At 44.3% G+C, this 25,550-nt stretch overlaps 1 protein-coding gene across 1 annotated transcript; it reads right to left on the minus strand.

Moving 5' to 3' along the window:
• Positions 1–1,805: 1,805 nt before the first annotated feature.
• LOC123164331 (RNA-binding protein 42) lies at positions 1,806–23,254 on the minus strand. The gene is made up of 6 exons (XM_044581755.1): positions 22,752–23,254; positions 22,567–22,664; positions 3,962–4,058; positions 3,767–3,852; positions 3,584–3,681; positions 1,806–2,103 (listed from the first exon to the last, which is right to left on the minus strand). The coding sequence occupies exons 1-5, from the start codon at positions 23,113–23,115 to the stop codon at positions 3,628–3,630; spliced, it is 699 nt and encodes a 232-aa protein (XP_044437690.1). The 5' UTR covers positions 23,116–23,254; the 3' UTR covers positions 1,806–2,103; positions 3,584–3,627.
• Positions 23,255–25,550: the final 2,296 nt, after the last annotated feature.

Consider the following 25,550-nt stretch of genomic DNA (forward strand, 5'->3'; position numbering starts at 1 on the left):
AGTCCTGACTTCTGACTGGAAGTACTCTACAAACTATGCATTTGTGTTGCACTTCTCAGGTTGCATCAAACCGGTGTTTGCCAAGTTGGCATGGAGCTCCCCAAAGTGCCAACTCTTTGACTAGCTGGTTGAGCAAGGAGATGCCACACCGCCGACAACCGTATTCATCGAGGCTACACTAGCAACCCCACTTGACAACTCTGCCAGCGATCCACGAAATCCTCGATGCACCTCTTCGCTTCATGTACATTTGCGTAGAATCTTTGGCGCCTCTCGTCCTCAAGCGCGGTCGTGCTCCCTCACCCCTTCTATTCAGGCTGAGCATAAAACCTGATACCCGGATCCCAAACCTGAAAAACACGAACCCGGACCCGGACCCGAATAACCCGAGCACTAAATTAGGTAGCAGTATTGAAAACCCAAATTTTATTGAGGAAATTCGTGTTTAGATCCACGGTACCCGATTACCCAAATAGCCCAAACTAACCATCATGCCCAGTAAAAAAAGTGAAGGCCCAAAATAGCCACAACCCAGCCCAAATTCCCCGCTAAACCCTATTTCACTGTGTTCCTGTCCCATTGCCTTCGACCGACGGGTTCTTGAGCCCCGATCCCCGTTCCCAGCCGCCACGCCACGGTACCATCGCCGCGCCGCCTAGCTCCCGGTACCGGTCATCGCTCTCTGCTCTCCGCCATAGACTCACGCCGCGCCTCCCAACGCCCGATAACAGCATCGGCCCTTCGCCACTGCCACACGGCAACACCGCCTGCTGCCCTACATCGGGAGGCCACCGCCCTCAAAGTCATAGGCCCCGACGCGGCCAGTCGACACTAGTTGCATGTAGGCCCTAGCGCCGCCACCAGATCCTACTCACCGCGTCACCCACGAGGACGAGGTCTCCACCGAGGAGACGGCAACGAGAAGTCCCCATCTTGCCCGACACCGCGCCACCCACAAGGACGAGGTCTCCACCGAGGAGACCTTATTATTTTATTATTAAATATTAAATAAAGGATAGAGCTATTCTTTTTTCTAGGCAACGAGAAGTCTCCGTCTTGCCCGGCGACACGATGCGAGACAGATGTTCTTCAGTTCCATGTCTCCGTTCCCTTCACCATGATTTATTTCGGGCAAATCAGGATTACCCAAATCAGAACCCGGATTTTTAACAAAGTTAAATTTCAGGTGTCATTTCTAAAAACCCAAAATTTCTAAAACTCGAATTTCTCCTGGTAGGAGCGCTCCTTGACTGACCTGCCATCGATTAGGCTTCCCTCGAGCGCTCCTTGACGAGCTTGAACAAAGAGAATGCGAAAAGTTGGCGAGTGTTTGGACCACACTCCAGCTGCATCACGATCGTCTGGCCCGCACTTTAACTCGCACGGGTAGAAAGCGTGTTCAGGCTCCGGTCACTCACCCACTTGAGCCGAACTAATTGTATTGATTGACAAAATGTTTTCTTATTTTTCCTGTTGCCCCTTGGGCTCTTGACGTGTACTCCCTTGTATATGAAATGAAAGCAGTACTAACTGAATTTCGTCAATAAAAAAATTAGCCATTGCAGGCCATGGGTGGGCTATTCATGCGAGGTTATACCATAAGACTGCCACTATCAGCATCAGATACTCCTCCGTCCCATAATGTAAGACCTTTTTTAACACTAGTGTAGTGTCAAAAGGTATCTTATACTACATCCGTCCGAAAAAGTTTGTCTCTTAAATGAATGTATCTAGCACCAAGTTAATGCTAGATACATCAATTTTAGAAACAAGCTTGGGACAAGTTTTTTCAAACCAAGGGAGTATAATCTTATATTCCACATTTGTTTGGTTGATCAAAGGTTCGAATTTGCAGGTCTGAAAATTCTTTCAAAAAAGGAACAGTGCCTAACCTCTATGTTGCAATACAATGACATCGTTGCAACAAAACAACGCTGATTATAAATACTCGTTGTAACTCTTGCAAATGTAAAAATATGCCTGTCACCCAGATGGAACATTGCTTAGTAAGCGTTACAATTCAATAGGTATAGTATCATCCTTGCACGCATTGACCGGTGCCCAGCCACTATACTTTTCAGATGTCCTTTATCCAAAGGAGCACTGCATCAAACAAACCGTCCATCAATCTTTTGCAGAGGCAAGGCAGGTTTTGCAATAAAGTGTTAAGTATAGAAAAGAAAGAGCCAAGGCACCACAAGTCCACAACTCTTACCACAATAAAGTTCACTAAAGTTAACACGTCATGGTGTTCGTGCAAGTTAAAGGGCCACCAATATAAACATGTAGGAATCCGAGTGAAGACACTCACAAAATCAGGGGCAGGGATAGGCTTCAAGGACAGGGATTACGATCTAGCATGCGCACATTTATGGCGATGGGAGGCCAAAGGGGATGTTCAATGCAAGCTAGCTAAATGAGGAAGTAAAAGAAACATAAGCAACCTCACAATTGAACACTCTCAAGTCTGCTCTATAGGATCAGATAGACGGTGCACTGTGCTGATTGCCACAGTTCTCCGTATTGCGTAACTGATATTGATTGAAATTTTTGGTTCATTATATACCCTATATGTTATGCCAGCATCACTCCAAGCATGGTTGGCACTATTCAAGTGGTTCCAATCACAAGATCAAAAGTCAAGCAATTGCACCTGCGGATAGTCAGATGGTGGATCTTCTCCTACTTGAGTTGCAACGATCTAAAGTTCATAAAACTGACCACAAGCTGATATCACTAGGAGCAGGTGGAGTGGAATACAAAAGGTAACCTAATAGAGTTAAATAATACCCAGAGAAGAAAGAGACTTGTGAGCTTTGTTCCTCCCCTAGGGTTAGAGCTTCTGAGCCACTCTAGGATTGGGGGAGTTCCTCCACCATTGTTCATATAACCACTTCTGTTTGCAAGAACCAAAGTGTGGCAATGTGAACCAAGCATGTAGGTCTTTCATCAGAGGCTATCACATTGGTGTGCGTTGTTGGAACACATCCATCAAGCAAGTAGGGGTACAAATTTAAGTTATGAAGATATTAGTTATCATTCCAAATAGATGAATCATAGCCTTAAGAAAAAGAAAATGGAAAATAAGTCAAAACAAGTTTATTTGAATACATTGGAAACCAACCAGTAACAACCCGAAATTGGCTATAAGCAAGGACTTGGACATAATAATAAAAAATATCAACCAAGTCCTGGATACTGCTTCCACTGCTTCTTTATTTTTATTTATTTAAAACAGGCCTTCCACAAAGTCACCAGAAACAACTACATGGTAGAACAATGTTTCTTTATTCCACAACTTCTCTCCATGGAATCATATGGGCAAATGATAAACCTGAAACGACACAAGGTCGGTGCTATGTACTCCCTTCGATCCAAAATAAATGCTGTGGTTTTTGTTCAAATTTAAACCAAGACCATGACACTTATTTTGGATCGGCGGGAGTATATCTTTAATTTTTTGTGCAAATTATGAACATATAGAATGGCTCAGTGCACTAAAAACATGCTGTGTCACTGTACTTCCAGGGCCCATGTGATTATTCAAAATTAAAACTATAATGTAATCTGAAAAGGAACTTACAGTCTTGTTCTACAGGGCTCAGCCTGGTACAACCCAATAGAGCTTTACTTGTGAAGAATACCCTTCTTTTGTGTTTTAGGTTTCTTCTGAATATGATTCTGAAAGATGGGAAATATGAAGAAAAAAATTAGAGCAGACAAGAAGACACGCGGACTTGGCTAAAGAAGGAAACATGGTATAAACCTTTTGTCTTTGTAGAGCCTCGACATCTGTCCTCTCCTTCCAATTGCTCTTACGCAATTTAATAGGGCGATTCCCAACATACTTTCCTGAGAAAAGTGAGTTCCAAACAAAATAAGTACAAGTATATAACAGTAAACCAGAGCATGTTGATAAGTGACAGCAAGTGAATCAATAGAGCTCATTGGAAATGCTAACCATTCATTTCTTTTATTGCTGCAGCAAGGTCTGTAGGGTTTGAAAAACTGACGAATCCATAACCTTTTGTTTTGCCAGTCCTCTTATCTCTAACAACCTATAAGAAAGGGTGGTCATATATATCAGGTGCAAGCCAGATTTTGCAGATAGGAAAAAGCACACCCCAGCTACGTGTAACTCAATATCTTGGTCAGCCATAAACAGATCATGAAAGTTTAGTCTGTTTAGATAATCCAACTAAACTACCAAAGCCTTACAGCTATATAGGTGAGGACCATGTTGTACGAAATCTATGAAACTGTGTAGCTTAGCCTAATAAAATACACGCACGCACGCGCATACACCTAGGAGTACATACTCCCACCACCAAACTGCCCTCGCCAACGCAATACCGGGTGGCCCCATGCATGCCCGTTTAGCCTTTTGTTTTAAATAAACTACATAATTAACCACAGTCCAAGTCCCCTTTGCATGGTAAGGCTTACTTCCAAAATTGGTCTCATGATAGTAGGGATTCTTATTGTGCATTGTTTGCCAAAATTAATACCAGGCAAGGCAGTTATTCGTCTTACGGTGCTCATCAAGACGATCTCCGTCGGCATCATGAGACCCGGCAGTGTGCACCTCATCCCGCGGCCATCAGCGTGTCTAGGTGGGATGGTAGCTGCGGCGGCAACAAATGTCTTGGATGGCAAATTGCAAACGAAAGCTGCTGCTAGAGACGTGAGAAATATTCTTGCCCTTAATTCCAATTGAGTAGGTTGGATGCATGAGGTATTCTTGCTAATTCGCTGCATTCATCTACTACTTATCCCACTCGATACAGATCAGAGTCGAGAAATCGTGCGGTCGGGCTGCTCAATAGCATACATGAGAAGGCTCCACGAGAAGTCCTGCAGCGTCTCGACGAGAAGGCTCCACGACGATGGCGGCATGCGGCTAGTGATGGGCGATGAGGACGACATGAGGGCAACGACGATTGTACGATGATGATGGACATGATCCACGTGGCTGCACACCGATGATGATGGATGCAGGGCCGTCTCAAGAAATCTGAGGCCCCGGTGCGAAATGTAAAATTAGGCCCTTAAATTTGAATATTTTTATACAACTAAAGTATATTTTTACTTAACTATATAACTTAGTGTTACTTCGTACTATTTATAAATATATCATGAATTAATGCAAAATAGTGAAGTCGCATGAGTGCAAAACTAACTTCGTATTTTACTAAAAACATCATCATAATTAATAAAATTATCAAGTAAAATGGTTAGATGAAATATTAATCTTATAAATTGATCAATAATTCGATTAAATTATGACTTACAGAGTCAGGACTTAGACGGGCCTACCGATCTTACCTGATAGCCTCATGGCGTGACTAGGATATTAATCGTACATGCTCAACAGAGAAACAATTCTAAAACTGAAAATCAAGGCCACATTACACTTTAAGTTTTTGTGTGGTACCAATTCAACTATTTACAGGAGCATAGTATAGAAAGTTACCTAGAATTGGTGCCAGGCTTGGGGCGGCAAACCAGGCGAGATGGGCTAACAAGTTTTGCATAACGTTGTTCTGAGCTGGCACCGCTCGCGCAAGAGGTGGGCGTCTATTCCAAGCCTGCAGCATGCAGCAGCCTATCTTCAGATCCAGCAGGGCAGCGCCGTTGCCACCGGCAAAGTTGAAGACACCATCATTGGAAGAAGACTACAACTCCAACGACATGACGCACGACGCCGGCAGCCAGATTTCACGCCGAGGCAACGAGATCTTTTCTTCTCTGGCATCAACGCCGGCCTCGGCGTCGATGGCTGCCGCAGGGGTCCCTAGATCCTACCGCTTCCATTGCTCCGGTCACCGCCGCGCAGGAGATGTATTATTGACCGACTCGATGCGGGGTTGATTGGTTTTCAAGGTGGCGCAGAGTGAATTGGGTGAAATCTTGATTGGGGTAGAGCAACGCTTTCCCTTCCGGCCTAGACTCGACCCAGAAATGGGTGCATGCGTTCAGGGTGCTTGGGGCGTGGAGCGACTCAGGTCAGACATATGAACCGGGCGGTTCATTAGTTTTTTTTTTGCGGTGCTCCGATTTTCTCTTCGATCGGGGCCCCTCGATTTTGGGGGCCCTGTTCGGCCGCTCACCTCGCACGCCCACATCGACAGGCCTGGATGGATGCATTTTGCATGGGATGGCAGCCAAGTCTTGAACATGGAGCGCTGACGGGTGGCCATGCATGCATCGTAGCGCTCCACGTTCCTTTGGATCTCATATGCACAGGAGAGACTTAATGGCACAAAGATGATAGCAAGATGATTGCACGCTAAATGTAGCTATGCCGAGTAAGCGTATCACTAAGGTGCACAATGAGCGTGGCCCGACAATTTTCAACTCGCTAGTCAATCGACGCCAAGATGGAAGCTCAAATGGAGGACCTCAAAGCCCTCATCAAGACCGCCAAGAGATCTTCCTCATCTTCAAGAAGACGCTCAAGTACACATGCTTCCGGCCTATCATCTCCGGCAAGGTCACATCGGCATCGACATCATCAACGACAAGAATGTGAAGGTCAAGAGCTCAACACCAACCACCACTCTACGACTTCACCATCTACCTTGGCATCTTCGCCAAGCGACTTCAAGGCATCTTTGCCTCTGGACATGCGGCATCTTCGCCGACAAGCACCTCAAGATTACGCTCAAGTGAAGCTCGCCAAGCTCAAGTCCGCGACTTCCACGAGCTAGACCTCAACACCGACCAAATCCATCCGTACGAGGCTTGTTTGAATCCCCTTCCTGCCCGTTAGTTCCTTTCTCTGATCCCCTCTTGATGCGGAGCATCCTACGGACATCACCATGTCAAGAGTCCGTTTGGCAAGTGACACACGCGACATCTACTTCACACACATAAAGGTGAATCATCTCCTTTACACGTGTTCACTTGACCCCTTTGAGGATGGTATACTACTTGACACTCCTCGTGTGCATGCATAGGTATTACCAGAGCTTCACCATCAACAAGGAGGAGTGCGAGTGCATGTGTACGCCTACACCATCCGCGAGGGAAGCATGGAAGAGAAGACGGAAGAAACGAGAAGAAGATCGAGCGGCTACTAGAGACAGGCCGGACATCCGGGTCCCCTCCCGGAACATCCGGACTTCGGCCGGATCATCTGGACGAGCTCCCGGATCATCCGGCTAACTGCGTCCGTAGACACCCGAAGGCTTCCACCTGAAGCCAGATCATCCGGGACTCCGTCCGGATCATCCGGCCTTGCCTGTGTGCAATGCGGCCCAAGTGGCCTTGTATCCCCTCCTCACTTACCCCTTCATGGCTAGGACTATAAATAGACCTCCCCCTCCTCATTTCTAGGGTTAGCAAAGTTATAGCTCAAGTTGAGCTTTGCTCCTTACCTCTACTCCTCTTGAGAGAGAGAGACACTCCCATGGAGTTCAAGGCCTCCATGTGAGAAGATCCCGAGGGTTTCAAGGCCCCCTTGCAGGAAGGATTTCCTAGATCATCAAGACCTTATCTCCTCTTAGATTTGGGATGAACTCTACCTTGTATCTCTCCTCATGGATCCTGTGTGTTTGATGGTCTAGTGGATGTGTGGTTGGACTTGTTCTTGAGTGTTCCTCTTGTGATTTCCCCCTCTTGTTCCTTGTGTTCTACGTGTTCTCCGAGTTCCTCCTCGTAGCCCCCTCCAATTCGTGAACATCAAGACAAATCGGGTACTTTGGCCCGTACCCTACATCATCTTGGTATCATGAGCCACGTTGACACGAATTAGGAGCCCTATCCCCCCCCAACCATGTTCTAGCCTAATTTTGTTTGACTTCGTCGCAATTTGAAAATCCCCACCAAAAATAGCCTCACCAAAAAATTTGTATTTTGTTGGTTCTTGTGAGATTTTGTTGTTTGATACACGATTTTGTTGTTTGGCAAGTGGATCTTGGCTTTCCCAACCTCCCCACCACGAAATCCCTCCAAAAGAATTCTTTTCCCGTCAATTTTGACCCCCTGAAATCAAAAATTTCCGCCCAAATCGCGTCCCCAAGAGGAAATCCCGAGCAGTTTGACCTGCACGGATCATCCGAACATCCTCCGGATCAGCTGGACCCTCTCCCGAACGTCCGGCTAACCCACGCACCCAAACATCAACACCCGAGTTGACAAACCCGGATAATCCGGACCTACTCCCAGATGTCCGACTACCCCTGACACTGACACGACTGAATTCTAGTTTCGGTCATAACTAGTTCATCCGGAGTCCAATTTTGACGTTCTTTAGCTCGTTTTGTAGCTATTGACATCCCACAAAAATACTTCCATCACCATTTGACTCCATCAATTTTTGTGTATTTTGGCATCTTTGCATAGGCCATCCACCAAACTTCCGCACCACAACCCAAAACTTCCGCAACCTAACCCATTTCGATCCCCATTGCATTCGTGGTTGCTTGAGTTGTGATCCGAGTCTTCTAAGGTGTTTCGGCTACTTAGGAACAGTTACTTCTTCATCAACCACCACCATACCATTCCACCAACTTACCCCAATTTTGTTTGAGATTTTGAGTTGTGGTTTTCCGTTTCCTAAGGTGTTTCGGCTAATTAGGAATGGTTTCTTCCTCCGCCACTCATCATCGCCAAGGACTCAACAACGACCACTTCACCTTTTGACACTGCAACCGTAAGCAAGGACGGTAACCTCGACAACACCATTGTACATTTCCTTGCCATTGCATTGATAGCCCCGAGCCTATTGCGTACCTTTCCTGATGAGGAACACTAGATGAGAAGAAAGAAAACACATGCCAGATCTGTTTGGCTACTTCTAGATGCTTCCACTCGTGTAGTATTTCTTTTCTTTTCTTTTCTATCCAACCTACTGTTTTCTAGAGTCTTCTAGTTGTGAGTAGCTATGAGTAGAATGGCGAACCTTAAATAATGTTTCTAGAGTATTCCAGCTATAAGTAGAAATATGTGAAGGCTTCCCAAAGCCCTATAAATAGAGGTCCTCACCTCTACTTTGTACCAAGACTATGTACCCACTACCTATAATAGAACTTGTTGTTCTTATCTAAGATCTTGGGAGTAGATCTTGTGCTCTAGGAGTTCTGGATTGAACTCTTGCTGCCTTATCGGCCTATATTCGCCTCTAGAGCGGTATCTAGCGCAGCACGTTGAAGCTGCTCCTTCAACACTTGTGTTGTACCACTGATTACGAGTCGAAGGACTAGTCGAGACTAGTCGATGGACTAGACTAGTCTATGAGTCGCAATTGTGGTGTCGACTGCAAATCTCGTGTAGACTACTTCGATGAGTTGAGCGGCCGAGAGACTAGTCGTAGACTAGCCTGGACTAGTCGTGTACATTAAGTCGAACGACTCAATTTTTTTTCTCTTTTTTAGAGGCGAGTGACTTAAAATCGGAGGGGATAAGAGAGCTCAGCCCATGAGCCCATGGGAGGGAAATTTCGTGGCTAGGTTTCAGTTTTGTTCCAGAGAGAGTTGCCTCCGCTGGGACACGGCACCACTAGCAACCACTGACCCCCCGCCGCCGTCACCATCGCCGCCACTGGCAGTGGCAAGGAGAATCGCGACGCCCAGCCTCCGCTGCTTCTGCTCCTCTGCTGGATCCAGCCCACTCCTCTGGAGCTCTCCCTCTTCGCTGGTTCTGCTATCCAGATCCACCCCTATCTCTGCTCGTTCCTGGGCTGATTCATCTGCTCCAGGATCCTCCCTTTGCAAGTAATTTCTCCCTTCTCTTATCCTCATATGGTTCCTCTATTGCTTGTTCCTTGGCTGGTCCCTCTACTGCTAGTTCGTGATTTAGTTTTGCTTGTTTAATTCAACATCTTTGGATTTGAGCAGAGCTAGAGTTACAATGCCTACAACACTAGAGATATCTCAGACAGTGTGCTCAGCAGCCGCTTATATAGTGCAGTACTACATACTACTACTAGGTATTAGTAGTTATGTACTGTAAGTTCAGAGCTACAGTATCATGTCGACTAGTCTCGCACTAGTCTAGACTAGTCACGGTTAGTCTCTGAGTCTCAACCTTGGAACGACTCGACGACTCTTCGACTCGTAAACATTGTGCTGTACACATTGTAGCAGCAAGGTGGAGTTGCTCCTCCACAACCTTTGTGCTGCTACAGGTGGCATCAGAGCCTCGTTGACACATACTAGTTCTTGATGTCCTCTTCGAGAGCAAGCTGCAGCAAGCAATGGAGCAATTGGAGAAAAAGATGGATGCTGCAGAACAACAAATCAAAGAGCTGCGTGAAGATCTTAATCGGAGATTTGACCAGCTGGTTGAGATGATAAGAAAGGGTGTTCCCCCTACTACCAATGAAGGAGATTCATCTAAAGAAGAAGATGTTCATCAAAGAAGGAGAGGTAATCTTGGAGCAAGACCGCCACAACAACGTGTTGTTCAACGTGCTTCAAGAAGGCCAATTTATGTTGAAACTTCTGAAGGTGACGAATATGATGAAGCCCTTGAAGAACCTAATCTCTATGCATATCGGAGAGTACCCAACCCTACACATGCAAGGGATACATACAAGGTGAAAGCTGAGATCCCAACTTTTAATGGAAATGTTGATATTGAAGGGTGCCTAGATTGGTTATATGAAGTGGAGGCTTTCTTTGAGGTCATGGAGGTTCCGAAAGATCGTAGAGTTCCTTTGGTCGCATACAAGCTGAAAGGAGGAGCCGGTGCATGGTGGCATCGCGTTCAAGAAGAGCGCAGGCTGAGAGGAGAACCTCGTGTGAGAACTTGGCGGCAAATGAAAGGTCTCTTGAAAGGGAGATTTTTGCCCGCTGATTATGACCAGATCCTATTTATCCAATTTCACATTGTGCTCAAGGAAATAGGACTGTTTCAGATTACACAGAGGAGTTTCTAAGGCTACAAGTGAGGTGCAACCTTGCTAAAACTAAAGATCAACAAGTTGCAAGGTACATCAATGGTCTCAATGATGCTATTCAAGATCGATTGATGATGCAACAAATCTGGTCCGTTGATCAAGCACAAGCTCTAGCCTTAAAGGCCGAGAGATTTGTGAGGACAAGAAAGGCAACTAAAGCTCCATATCCTCCATATCCTCATACCGAAGGCTCGTCTAGGAGTCAGCCTAATAGAGTGGAAGAAAAGACGGCTCCACCAAAGGCAAAACGACCCATCCAGAAGCAAACTAGAGGCAAGGGCAAGTCCAATGAAGGCCCAAAATGCTATAAATGTGGTGAAGAGGGACACATATCCAGCGGCTGCCCACTAAGGAAATTTGTTAACACAACTATCCATGATGGTGAAGGCGATGAGGAAGAATATGAATCTGAAGATGTAGAGGGACAAGAGGTTTGTCAAGAAGGTGAAGAGGTGGTATGTGTGATTCAGCGTCTCCTATGTTCCACACCACAACCTGACGACACACAACGGAAAAAAAATTTGAGAGCAAATGCACAGTGAATGGCAAGGTATGCAAGTTAGTGATTGATAGTTGCAGCTGCGAGAATCTCATCTCCCAGAAGTTGGTGAGCCATTTAAAGCTTGATACTCATGATCATCCAAACCCCTACAATATTGGGTGGATCAAGAAAGGAGTGAATATGAGGATCACCAAACAATGCAACCTGCCACTTTCCTTGGGCAAGCATTATCGCTCAAATGTGTTGTGTGACGTAGTTGATATGGACGCTAGCCATGTTCTTCTTGGGAGACCTTGGCAATTTGATGTGGATACTACACAAAAGGGCAAGGAAAACTCTTACTCTTTCATTTGGAACAAGAGAAAGATCATTATCTTGCCAAACAAAACCGAAGGTAATACCTCTAAGGAGGAGGGGAAAACTATGTTAACTACCTCCCATACCTCTCATGAGTTTATGGAAGAATTGAAGGAGGCAGATTTGTGTGCTGCACTTGTTGTAAAGGGAGAAGGGCACCCGACTGTTGAAATTCCAGCAAAGGTACGTGGTTTATTGGCAGAATTTCAGAACATACTTGGAGAGCCACAAGGCTTGCCACCAATGAGAGGAATTCAACATAGAATTGACTTAATTCCGGGAGCAAATCTTCCTAATCTTCCACACTATCGAATGAGCCCAAAAGAGCATGATATATTGAAGGAGAAAGTGGAGGAATTGCTGCAAAAGGGGCACATTCGAGAAAGCATTAGCCCATGTGTTGTACCAGCCCTGCTCGCGCCAAAGAAAGATGGATCTTGGCGCATGTGTACGGACAGTAGAGCTATTAACAAGATCACCGTAAGGTATAGATTCCCGATTCCCCGTCTGGATGATATGTTGGATCAACTTAGTGGAGCAAGAGTGTTCACAAAGCTAGATTTGAGAAGCGGATATCATCAAATCCGTATCATACCCGGGGATGAATGGAAAACCGCCTTCAAGACAAGGGAAGGGTTGTTTGAATGGCTAGTCATGCCATTTGGACTCTCAAATGCACCAAGTACCTTTATGTGCTTAATGAATCAAGTCCTTCGACCCTTCTTGTCCCACTTTGTTGTGGTCTATTTCGATGACATCTTGATCTATAGCAAGGATGAGGATGAACACTTTGATCACATTCGGAAGGTGCTAGAAGTACTAAGGGAAATGAGCTCTACGTCAACTTGAAGAAATGTGTTTTCCTGCAAACACAGCTTCTTTTCCTAGTATTCGTCGTAACATGTGACGGTATTAGTGTTGAAGCAATCCGAGAATGGCCAACTCCAAAGACCATTTCTGAGGTAAGAAGTTTTCATGGCCTTGCAACTTTCTATAGGCGATCTGTGAAGAATTTCAGCACTATCATGGCACCAATTACCGAGTGTTTGAAGAAAGAAAAGTTCCAATGGACAGAAGCAGCTGAAGCAATGAGATTAAACAAAAACTATCACAAGCTCCTATCTTGGTGCTACCTGACTTCAACAAGACTTTTGAGTTGGAATGTGATGCAAGTGGAGTAGGCATTGGAGTTGTCCTATCTCAAGAAAGGAAGCCCATTGCTTTCTTTAGTGAGAAGTTAAGTGAAGCTAGACAGAAATGGAGTACCTATCAGCAAGAATTATATGCCGTTTTTAGAGCGTTGAAAACTTGGGAAGTCTATTTGCTGCCTAAAGAGTCCATTGTTTATAGCGACCATCAATCCTTGAAGCATTATAGAAATCAAAAGCATGTTGACCGCATGCTAGCAAGATGGGCAGCATATCTAGAGAGGTTTAACTATCTCATCGTGCGTAAATCCGAAATAACTAACAGAGTGGTTGATGCTTTGAGTCGTCGTGCATGCCTCTTGACTTCTTTTGAAGCTGAACTTCCGGGCATGGATCAAATAAAGGAGTTGTATAAGGGTGATGAAGACTTTGGCCATGTTTGGGTAAAGCACGCAAGGGGCCAACCATTAGGTGATGACTATTTGGTGCAGGATGGCTATCTCTTCAAAAATGATCGTTTGTGCATCCCAAGGAGTTATCTGTGTGACAAACTAACTAGAGAACTCCATTCAAGTGATCTTAGTGGCCATGTTGGACGGGACAAGACTATCGTTAACCTGGAAGCTCGCTACTTTTGGCCACAACTAAAGAGAGATGCTGGAAAGTTCGTTCAACTATGCCCCGTATGTCAAACCTGCAAAGGCCAAGTCCAGAACACAGGGTTATACATGCCTTTGCCTGTTCATGTTGCTCCATGGGAGGACATCTCTATGGACTTCGTCTTGGGCTTGCCAAGAACAAGACGAGGAAGTGATGTTGTATTTGTGGTCGTGGATAGATTCTCTAAGATGGCTCATTTCATCCCATGCCGCAAGACAACAGATGCTCATCATGTGGCAAACCTATTCTTTTGAGAAGTGGTCAGACTTCATGGAGTTCCAAGGTCCATTGTCTCAGATCGTGATAGCAAGTTTCTTGCTGCATTTTGGTTTACTTTGTGGAAGCAATTCAACACAAATAGAAATTTTCTAGCACTACTCATGCACAAACAGATGGACAAACGAAAGTGGTGAACAAGTTTTTGGGTAATCTGATCCGTTGCATTTGTGGAGAAAGAAAGGGATAATGGGATTTGGCTCTATCTCTTGCAAAGTTCTCCTAAAATAACTCCAAGCATAGATCCACAAGAAGGAGCCCTTTTTCCATTGTCTACACTAAAGTTCCAACACATGTGGTGGACCTAGTAAAGCTACCATCAAGGGGAAACTCAAAATCAGCATTGTCCTTTGCTGATAATTACACCGAGTTATTTGAAGAGATTCGTGGTGTTCTGGAAGCACAAAATCAAAAATATAAACAACTTACTGATTGCAAAAGGAGGCCAAAATCATTCCAAGTTGGTGATAAGGTGATGGTCTACCTCCGAAAAGGGAGGCTGCCTTTAGGTGTTAAAGGGAAACTTAGGCAGCGAAGGTATGGGCCCTTCTCTATCATGAGGAAGATAAATGATAATGCTTATGTGATAGATCTTCCAAGTGACATGGGTATCTCCAACACTTTCAATGTTGCGGACTTGACTCTCTACCATCCAGAAGAAGCACTCTATGAAGATAACTCGAGGGCGAGTTCCAAACAACCAGGGGAGAATGATGAGGAACACTAGATGAGAAGAAAGAAAACACATGCCAGATCTGTTTGGCTACTTCTAGATGCCTCCACTCGTGTAGTATTTCTTTTCTTTTCTTTTCTATCCTACTTACTGTTTTCTAGAGTCTTCTAGTTGTGAGTAGCTATGAGTAGAATGGTGAACCTTAAATAATGTTTCTAGAGTATTCCAGCTATAAGTAGAAGAATGTGAAGGCTTCCCAAAGCCCTATAAATAGAGGTCCTCACCTCTACTTTGTACCAAAACTATGTACCCACTACCTATAATAGAACTTGTTGCTCTTATCTAAGATCTTGGAGTAGATCTTGTGCTCTAGGAGTTCTGGATTGAACTCTTGCTGCCTTATCGGCCTATATTCGCCTCTAGAGCCATATCTAGCGCAGCACGTTGAAGCTGCTCCTTCAACACTTGTGCTGTACACATTGTAGCAGCAAGGTGGAGTTGCTCCTCCACAACCTTTGTGCTGCTTCATTTCCCATCAAGACTAGCGAGTTGGAAATTGTCGGGCCACGCTCATTGTGCATCTTAGTGATACGCTTACTCCGCATAGCTACATTTAGTGTGCAATCATCTTGCTATCATCTTTGTGACATTAAGTGTCTCCCGTGCATATCTTACATACTTGTCTCGTATCTTGGCTCGAGCATCAAGCATAGTGGCAAAGCATACAAAAAAAGACGAAAAAGCTTTTAAGCAAAAGAGGAGATACAAAAGAGCTTGTAAGCAATAGAACTAGCATTGAGCCATTTTGCATGGTACATCATATAGGATCATACATGCATATCATACTTGGGACTGAAGACGGCACATTTACTCTCATAGGTTGGTGCACAAGCGTATCTAGCCCATTTGAGCAATCGAGCTATTGTCTCTCTAGTATCCGTGCAACACGAGCTTTTGCGTGGTTACACATTTTGTGCTCATTCCTTGGTTGCGCGAATCCCACTTATCTATCCGTGTGTGTGTTCCTTGTGCCACAATATAGCTATTGATCTATTTGCTTTATTGCGATTTTGTGAATCTTCCTCGACCTTATTGATATCATTGACTAACACTTGCTTGAATTTTGTGCCACTTGTCCTAACAAAGCCACTCAATAAGGGCATGTTCTGAAACTTCCTAGCTTCTCTAAAACTTCCCATAGCTGGCTTCTAACGTAGCTTCTCGCTTCTCCCAGTGATCTGGACGCAGGCAACTTCCCCTAGCGCCTGGTTGAGCTGGAAGCCCAGCTGGGGCGCTAAAGGCCTGCTTGTTGCCACCTTGGGCTGGCTGGAAGGAGATCATTTCGGGCCAAACTGCACACAGACAGAATAAAAACAGAAACGAGCACGGTCATATCTGAACTTTTTTTGCAGTTTCCATTAACAGTACGAACATCCATGGGTACACCATCGGGAGGAAGAAGGATGGAGGAGATCACCTTGCGGTTTGGGCCATGGTGCTTGGTCGTTGGGGGTAGGGGGTGTTCTCGGGCATCAATGGCGTTGGGGTGACCTCCTCCTTCCTATGATGGCGCTACTCCTCCCTGACGGCAGTACTTGCGACGGTGAGGACGGGAACCGGCAGGGAACTCTCTGGGAAGGCCGAATCTGTTGGCCTAGGGTAGGAATCGGCCGAGGACGGGTTGTGCCGGGCATGGCGGCGGCGCTAGGGATTCGAGAGGGAGAGGGGACCTGGCTGTTCGTGCGTGTCTGTCGACAGGGAAAGGGAGACGGGGGATCGAACCGTTTTCTTAAGCGGTGGCAATCTGCTTGTAAATAAGAGGAACTTCAGATTCTTGAAAACGTGGAGCTGGCAAACCCTTGCTTCACAAAATTGCACTGCGTGCCATCTTAGCTTCGTGAATTTAGCTTCCAGAAGCTAAATCGTTCGGGATGGATTCTCTCTGGTAATTTGTGAAGTCAGGAGCTGGAGAGATTTAGAACAGGCCCTGAGCTTTACTTTATAGGTGTGAGTGAACAAGTCCGGTACCAATTTGACTATTCTCTCAATTCACATTGAGTGACACAGGATACATCCTCAACTTTGGGAAAAGGTATCTTGGTATTGTTTATCTCATTTCCTACTTACCAGAGAGAATCAGGTTAGGAGCTGGAGAGATTTAGAACAGGCCCTGAGCTTTACTTTGTAGGTGTGAGTGAACAAGTCCGGTACCAATTTGACTATTCTCTCAATTCACATTGAGTGACACAGGATACATCCTCAACTTTGGGAAAAGGTATCTTGATATTGTTTATCTCATTTCCTACTTACCTTTGCTTGAGTCTTGTGATGGATAGGCAAGCACATCTACTTTGGTCTACAACCACAGCGACGAGTTCGATGCCACGAAAAACTTCATTGACGCCAAGATGGATGCTAAAATGGAGTTGCTCAAAGCCCTCATCAAGACCGCCAAGAGATCTTCCTCATCTTCGAGAAGACGCTCAAGTACACATGCTTCCAAGCTATCATCTCCAGCAAGGTCACATCGGCATCGACACCATCAACGACAAGAACGTGAAGGTCAAGAGCTCAACACCAACCACCGCTCTACGACTTCACCATCTACCTTGGCATCTTCGCCAAGCGACTTCAAGGCATCTTTGCCTTTGGACATGCTGCATCTTCGCCAACAAGCACCTCAAGATTACTCTCAAGTGAAGCTCCCCAAGCTCAAGTCCACGACTTCCACGAGCTACTACGACCTCGACACCGTCCAGATCCATCCGTATGTGGCTTGTTTGAATCCCCTTCCTGCCCAATAGTTCCTTTCTCTGATCCCCTCTTGATGCGAAGCATCCTACGGACATCACCATGTCAAGAGTTCGTTTGGCAAGTGACACGCGCGACATCTACTTCAAATACATAAAGGTGAATCGTCTCCTTTACACGTGTTCACTTACCCCTTCGAGCATGGCATACTACTTGACACTCCTCTCGTGTGCATGCATAGGTATTATCGGAGCTTCACCATCGACGAGGAGTGCGAGCGCATGTGTACGCTTACACCATCTGCGAGGGAAGCATGGAAGAGAAGACGGAAGGAAGGAGGAGAAGACGGAGCGACTGCTAGAGGCAGGCCGGACATTCGGGTTCCCTCCCGGATCATTCGGGCTTCAGCCGGATCATCTGGAAGTGCTCCCGGATCATCCAGCTAACTGCGTCCGAAGACACCCGAAGGCTTCCACCCGAAGCCGGATCATCCGGGTCTCCGTCCGGATCATTCGGGAGATGCCCGGATCATCCGGCCTTGCTTGTGCGCAATGTGGCCCAAGTGGCCTTGTATCCCCTCCTCACTTACCTCTTCGTGGCTAGGACTATAAATAGACCTCCCCCTCCTCATTTCTAGGGTTAGCAAAGTTATAGCACTTAGGAATTCGACCCGCTATTAATGTGGGTATTTCTGTTTCCGGAGTAGGATCCAAGCAGAGTCTCGCGAAACCTTCCCTCTTTACCTTCAATTACATCTGGTTCTCGAGCCATCAATGATTGGTGAACCGGCAGATCCGTTTGCAACTCCACTTACCTCTTCGTGGCTAGGACTATAAATAGACCTCCCCCTCATTTCTAGGGTTAGCAAAGTTATAGCTCATTCTAGTTGAGGTTTGCTCCTTACCTCTACTCCTCTTGAGAGAGAGAGACGCTCCCATGGAGTTCAAGGCCTCCATGTGAGAAGATCCCGAGGGATTCAAGACCCCCATGCGGGAAGGATCTACCTATATCATCAAGACCTCATCTCCTCTTGGATTTGGGATGAACTCTACCTTGTATCTTTCCCTTTGATTGTTCATGTACCTTCTGGATCTTGTGTGTTTCATTGTCTACTGGATGTGTGATTGGACTTGTTATTGAGTGTTCCTCTTGTGATTTCCCCCTCTTGTTCCTCGTGTTCTTCGAGTTCCTCCTCGTAGCCCCCTCCAATTCGTGAATATCGGGACAAATCAGGGTACTTTGGCATGTACCCTACATCACCTCTCGTCTTTGGTTATTTACTCACGGTTGCAGTTGATTGCAGCCGATTCCATGGTCGCGGCGGCGCTAGCGGGGATGGACGAGCTGAGCATGCCACTGCACGCATTGGGGGACCTGGAGGCGCCAAACAACGTCGTTGAAGGCCACCGGCGGACGACGGGAGGAGCGGCGCATAAGGGGCGGTGCAAAGCAGCAAATACTATGGAGGTTTGCTGGAGAGGAAGTGCTGAAGGCGGCAACCGGCGGTGGGTGTTCGTGTGTGTGTGATGCATTCGTGTGCAGCGTGCGTTCTTGTGTGTGTGGCACAATGTGTGTTTGTGCCTTACACGTGTGTGCATTTGTGCGTTAAGTCTGTCTTCCTCTTAGTTTCTTCCCCTTTCTCTTTTCATGTACGTTTTGGACATCTGGTGCTAGAAAAAATAGTGTTGCCCACTTCATATATAATCGCCAAGGGAGTTCAAAAATAAGAAGTTGGATACTTCAAAAAACGCAAAACTATCGAGGCACTTCTGCGATCGGAAATGGGCTTTCTAGACCAATTTCCGACACACGTTGAATTTTCATTGGTGGCTTGGGTGGATTTAACCAAAATCTTGGTGTGACATAATTTGTGGCTGTTTTTTAACAGCGATACTTCATTTTTGTAAGTGTCTAATTGAGTTTGACTTGTTCCATGTCTATGGATTGTGTCATTCCATGTCTTGACATGCTTTTGCTACTTATGATTCACGTTCATGTTATTTACTTCTTGTCAAATATGAGTATGTCTTGTGAGTACAAAAGTTCTCATCGGGGATTCCAATCCTAATATCTTTGCAGGTGAGTCCAGCATAGGTGAGTAATTTGATTCCGGTCACATAGGCGATGCCTAGTTATTAGGTCACTCGTTCGTTAGCTCAATCCGAGTTGTTACTTTTGGGCGGGGTGGCATGGCTGTCATCCCATGTTTATGCTTTTATCATTGCCTTGTTATGACCGGCCTTAAAGCCGTTTGTTTGTAATTATCTACCTGCTCATGTATTGCACTTTGGATCCCACTAGCAAATATGCCTGTGCGTTGCAACGGGAGAAAGAATATCCCGGCACGGCGACACCCTTCTAGTAAAAGAATACGCTCGAGGATCGGGCTATAGAAATATGGTAGGCATAAAGGAAATTTTTGAACATATGTGAGAATGAGATATGTACTTTTAAAAGGCCATTCAGAAAATAATAAATTTGAAGGTCTAGTTTCCTAAGAACATTCACGTTGTTGTTATTTTTAGTCTAAAGTTGCTTCTAAGCTACCTGTTCTAACTGATAAACAAATTGACACGAAAAATTGACATACCAACGACCGCGGCAAGGTGATGCCGAAATTGCCAACATCTAGTTCACGTCCACAGGTGGCACGGATCATGTGACACGACCAACAATAACAATAGGAAAAGGAACAATGTCTAAGAGATTGGCGACATCTAGGTCAATATATGGGTGCTAAAAAACATCACCGATCACAACATAGGATTGTAGTAGTCGATGTAGATTAAATGGCAAAATTTGTCCTTCAAGATGCACTCTTCGAGATTTTCTTCATTTGAATAGATTTTCCGTGCCGATGCAATCCTGGTGGCATGTGGATTCGACCGAGGAAGCTCTGATGCGTTGCTGATGATAACAGCGGCTAGATGCTCCGATATGACGACGGCGACATCAGGTTCTTGTGGCGGCTGAGGGCAATGGCCATATGCCTGAGAAAGAAGTATCGGAGGAATACGGGGAAAGGCGTGGTTACCGTTGTATTGTATTTTAGGAGGAGGTTAGGGTGGCCTATTCGTGTCCATGTATTACATGACAAAAGATTGTAGCCCCATACTGTATACTGTAATGGAACTTTCCAACGTACGAGTGAGCGTCCAAGCAAACGATCGATTGATCACACGTGGAGGCCCGTGCACTCGGACGACCGTTGAGCCATTTGGCCGAGTCTTCCTCAATGGTCATGTCTGTTCCTATTCGGCGCGTAGGTCGCTGTCTAGGAACTCGAAGGTTCTAGAATGCTTCCATGAACTGGTTTTCTACTTATTTTTCTTTGTTATTTTTTCTGATTTTGCATTGTTTCTATATTTCCTATTTTTTCCCTTTCCCCCTTTTTATTTTCACATTTTGCTCCATTTACCTATTTTTCATTTTCTTTTTTCAAGTTCATTTTTTATTTATTTATATTTTTTTCTTTTAAATATTTGCGAACATCATTTTCCAATTCAAGAACTTTTTTCAGGTCCTGGACATATTTTAAAATCACAAACATATTTTGAACTCACGAATATTATTTATGAATCCATGAACATTTTCAAATTCACAAACATTTTTTCAATTATTGCGAACATTGTTTTTGAAATTTCTGAACATTGTTCTGAATCGCCGAACATTTTTTTGAGTCAATGAAGATTTTTCAAATGGATGCAATTTTTATAAAACTTGTGAAAATTTTATTTAAATCGGTGAATATTCTTATAGAATAGCTGAACAATTTTTGAAATGATTAACATTTTTTGAAATTCATGAATAGTTTTTGTTTCATGAATTTTTTTGAAATGCATGAACCTTTTTTAATTCACAATAATTTTATTTCCGTGAATATTGTTTTAAAAATTCATGAACATGCTTTTAATTTGTGATTTATTTTTCAAATTCACGAACATTTTTTCATTATCATGAAAATTATTTTTAATCCACGAACATTTTTTTCTACAACTATTTTCAAAATTCACATTTCATTTGGAAATTTTGATTTTTTTTCTAAAAAAATTTAAAGATGGAAAAACAAAAACAAAAAAAGCCCGAGAAAGAAAAAAAGTTAGGGGGCGTCCTTCCCTGGTTATGGGCTGGCCCGATAGGCGCGCGGGTGGGACGGAGTCAATACCACGAAGTTCTTATTTTGTGCAACAATCGTGTCGTAGGTTAGTTGGTTGTTGTGGTGAGTCTCCAGCCAATAGACCAAGGATCAATTCCTGGAGTCCACCCAATTTTTTTTGTCAGGTTTGAGCGGACTAAAACTGACACGTACGAAAAAGAATAATTGGACGACAAAACGTACGAAAAAGAATAATTGGACGAAAAAAGGTGGAGAAACAATCCGTCCTTTAATATTAGGTAGAGAAATGTGAAGTCAAACGATAAGGGGTGATCGCTCGTCCAATCTTGCCTGAATTGGCCTCTTTGGATTGCAGGAATTTGAAAACGTAGGAACAGGAAAAACGCAGGATTGAGATGTCATGTACCATGGCATTCTACAGGATTTCAAAACATAAGAATCCTGAAGCATGTACCTTTGGTGGAGGACAGAAAATGAAGACTGGAATTTCAGATGCTTTGAGGAAAGAGGGTAGAGAGAGAGATCGAGTGAAAATGCATTGGACTTCGCAAAGGAAAAATGAGGTTTGAGCTCATGTTAAGATTTGTATGGAATGGGAGGCATAGGAATGGAATTTAGTAGTCACAATCCTATGATCCAAAGGGCTTTCATAGGGAAAAAAATCCATAGGATTCAAATCCTCCAATGTTCCCATGAAAATTGTACAATCCAAAGAGGCCCTTTTAAATTATGTGAACCAATGTGGTCGCTGGTGCATCAGAAATAATGTTCAACTTTTGCTATCTTGATTTATATTATCTAACTTATTATGCATCTAGCTAAATTCATTCCTAGGAAGTGTGAATTTTGGGTTGTACACTTTTCCAGATTATTTTTTGTTGAGGACATGTCTTTAGTTGGTGCAGAAGTGAAAGAGAAGCCGTTCAAGTACCCTCTCTAGTCTCAAAATCTTGTTATCAGGGATAAGTAGATTCAGAACTTTTACACTTGACCAAAATATCATTTTAGATATTTGAAACACATGGAAATCATTTTGTCAAGCAAAATACTGTCATGATATTAAACCTCTGTGTTATTTAGAAATGTAGTACTGTAACAGAAACTTATGAATAAATTGAGACTTTGACACTGAACAGTGGAGAAATAATAAGAATTTAGTGGACTCGAGGAAGTTGTTACCTTTGCCATATTAAAGGAGGGGAACCGCGAAAAGGCTTTTGAGAGAACATCGTCATTAACTTCGTTACCTAGATCTCCACAAAACAACCTGTAGTCATCTGTAAAAAAATCGAACAGAATGAGCAATTGGGGAAAGTAAATTTAAGGATGAACTGTAAACTGAAAGAGTATGAGAGAGGATGTACTTTCGGGCCACTCGGTGAGGGTAGGATCCTCCCAGGACTGTCCGGCTGCACGACGAGGGATTGTCTTCTTCTTGGCAGCAGCGTCGGAGGAGGAGGCGGAGGCCCTGGCAGCAGAGGGGTCGAGGACGTCGCTGGTGGCGAGGGCGGCCTTGACGCTCTCGAGCGCCTCGGGGGTGATGGTCTGCGCGTCCCGCTGGAAGAGCTGCTGCGCTTGCTGCAGCTGCTGGTACTGGTAGGTCGCCACCGGCTGCTGCTGCAGGTGGAAAGGGAGCGGGAAATAGCTGCCCCCCGCCGGAAGCGCGGATGACGAAGAACCGGGAGGTGGAGGAGGAGGAGGATTAGGGTTCCGAGGATCCGACGACATCTTCTCCAATCCAATCACCCCGCTAAATAGGAGGCCAGGGTTAGGGGTTCCTTCCTTCCCTGCCGATGCAATCAAAACGAAACTGGGATTGGATCCTCTCTTTTTTCTTCGCCCCCACTTTACCAGTCCGTTGAGATAGCAATGAACTGCTTGGGGTGCTCTTTTCTCAACAAAAAAAAAAAACAACTGGTTGGGCGTTCATTAGAAATTAGAATATCCGTCAAAAAAATTAGATATTACAAAATGTGGAATTTCCAAAAATAAAAAGACCCTGATAAGTGCCACTCATGTGGGCTGAAGGTGGTCGGGGCACACGACCTTTTAGCCATCCATTATGACACGTCAACCTTTTTCTATTTTTCGCGTGCAAACAGGAAAGTAACTGATGATGTCAACAGGAGTCTTTTGAATTTTAAAAAAAATAAAATATTTTATCTCTTAAATGACAAATCTGACCGAAAACCTTAACCATTAAATTCATCGCGATGAGACCTTCAAAACTAAATCCCACATTGATATGTTTCGACGATATTTTTTGGTAGTCAAAAGTTGCCATGTCTATTCACATAAAAAGTCATAATGTTTATACTGAAGTTGCCATGATATATTTTAACTAGTTTTTCTTCTACGCTTAAAGTAATTTTTGACATGTTTTAAAAAAAAGAAATTAAGAAACTAAACTTGTCATGATGAATTACTAAAATTTGCCATGATCCATGAAATAATTTTGACATGGTTCATAATTAAAAAGAAATCAGATGTCAATTACTTTAAAAATGCATGGTCAATTACTTAGAATTTCCATGAACCAGAAACTAAAATTGCCATGGTGAATTACTTAAATTTGCCATGATACATGCACAAAAATTTGTCATGGTTCATACAAAAATATTTTTCATGATCAAAATATTAGAATTGTCATGGTCAGAATACTAAAATTGTCATGATCCATAAACTAAAATTGCTATCATGAATTATTCAAAACTGCCATGAACCATGAATTAAGTTTGTCGTGGTTAGTTACTAAAAATTACCATGGTTAATTAATAAAATTTGCTGTGAAAAGTAGTTGAAATACAATGATAGTTTTAAATCTAGAAGAAAAAAAATAGATTAAACATATCATGGCAATTTTAATCTAAACAATATTGCAACTTCAGTGTAACATCATGGCAATTTTGGGCCCAAAAAAAAGAGTCATCAAAATATATCAATATGGGATCTAATTTTGAAGATCTCATCGAGACGGATTTAATGATGAAAACGGATTTGTAATCGGAATTTTTATTTAAGAGATAAAACATTTTTAAGTCTGAAAAACTAAAAAAAGATTCCACTGATGTCATTTGTTTGATGTGGCAAAATAGATGGTAATGGATACGTTTGGACCATATTGCCTCGTGCCTCACGTGTAGCACTTATCATTTGAAAAAAAATAGAAAACTGGAGTCGAAGAGAAAACTGCCTAGGCTTAGAGCAACTCCATCTGGGACACCAAAATGCCTGCAAATGTTTAGATAGCGTGGGTTTTGTCCCTCCAACATCATGCACCAAACATCCGTGACGCGGTCCAGATGTCCAAAAGTTCACAAATCGGAAGCAAAGTTGGTGGAGATTTGCGGCCATCCGGACCTTCGTCACGTAGGCCTTCGACACCCTAGGCAGACGTGATGGGTCACTGTCGCATGTCAGCCATTCGGCCGTTATTCACACCGGTGCAGTGTTCGAGAAAGCTGCCGCGGCCTGCCACTCGCACCGTGTTAATGCCAACTTAGAGCGTACGTGACTGAGTGGGACGACGAGACAGCTTCCTACTGCATTCCAGCGGGTTGACTGTCTGTCCGCTTGCCCGGCATTCATGCTGGCGCAGCGAACAAGAAGTCAACTACGGTTGAACGCATTCAAGCCGTCGATCTGCCTGGACGGGCACCCTCTATTTAGAGGCAGTCGGCCAACTCTGGCGCGGCGAATGAGAAGTCAACTCTGGGTGAACGAGAAGTCTTTTATCTATTACCTTCAGAATTCTCCTCTTCAACAAAGCCAGAATGTCGTAACTTGGATTTTTGCGAAGTGGGAGCCCCTTTCGAGGGTCCGGCTTGCACGCGCTGGCCTGTGGTCGATGCAGGCAGCGGAGCTAGGGTATGCTTCTCAACACTTTTGTTTAAGACTTTTTTAACCACGATACAAACAAAAAGGGAATCCAACCTTGACTGAGCTCAGACCGTTGGTCGCTTGTTTGTTTTACAGTGGAGGCCGGTGTACCTGGATGCAGCCCCCGGCTTCTTGAGGGGTCTTAAGATGCAGCACCTAAACCAACTACAAGGGGTTCAAATTGAAGGAAATATGCCCTAGAGGCAATAATAAAGTTATTATTTATTTCCTCATATCATGATAAATGTTTATTATTCATGCTAGAATTGTATTAACCGGAAACA

Source organism: Triticum aestivum, chromosome 7D (genome assembly GCF_018294505.1).
Source record: "Triticum aestivum cultivar Chinese Spring chromosome 7D, IWGSC CS RefSeq v2.1, whole genome shotgun sequence".
NCBI classification, from domain to species: Eukaryota; Viridiplantae; Streptophyta; class Magnoliopsida; order Poales; family Poaceae; genus Triticum; species Triticum aestivum.

What these genes read in the sequence shown, in the direction of transcription:
- LOC123164331 (XM_044581755.1), bottom strand. Translation starts at nt 23,115, where the DNA reads ATGTCGTCGGATCCTCGGAACCCTAATCCTCCTCCTCCTCCACCTCCC. An exon ending in CCTCACCGAGTGGCCCGAAA is followed by an intron (nt 22,665 to 22,751) that starts GTACATCCTCTC and finishes ATTTTTTTACAG; the next exon opens with ATGACTACAGGTTGTTTTGT. An exon ending in AGCAATAAAAGAAATGAATG is followed by an intron (nt 3,853 to 3,961) that starts GTTAGCATTTCC and finishes CACTTTTCTCAG; the next exon opens with GAAAGTATGTTGGGAATCGC.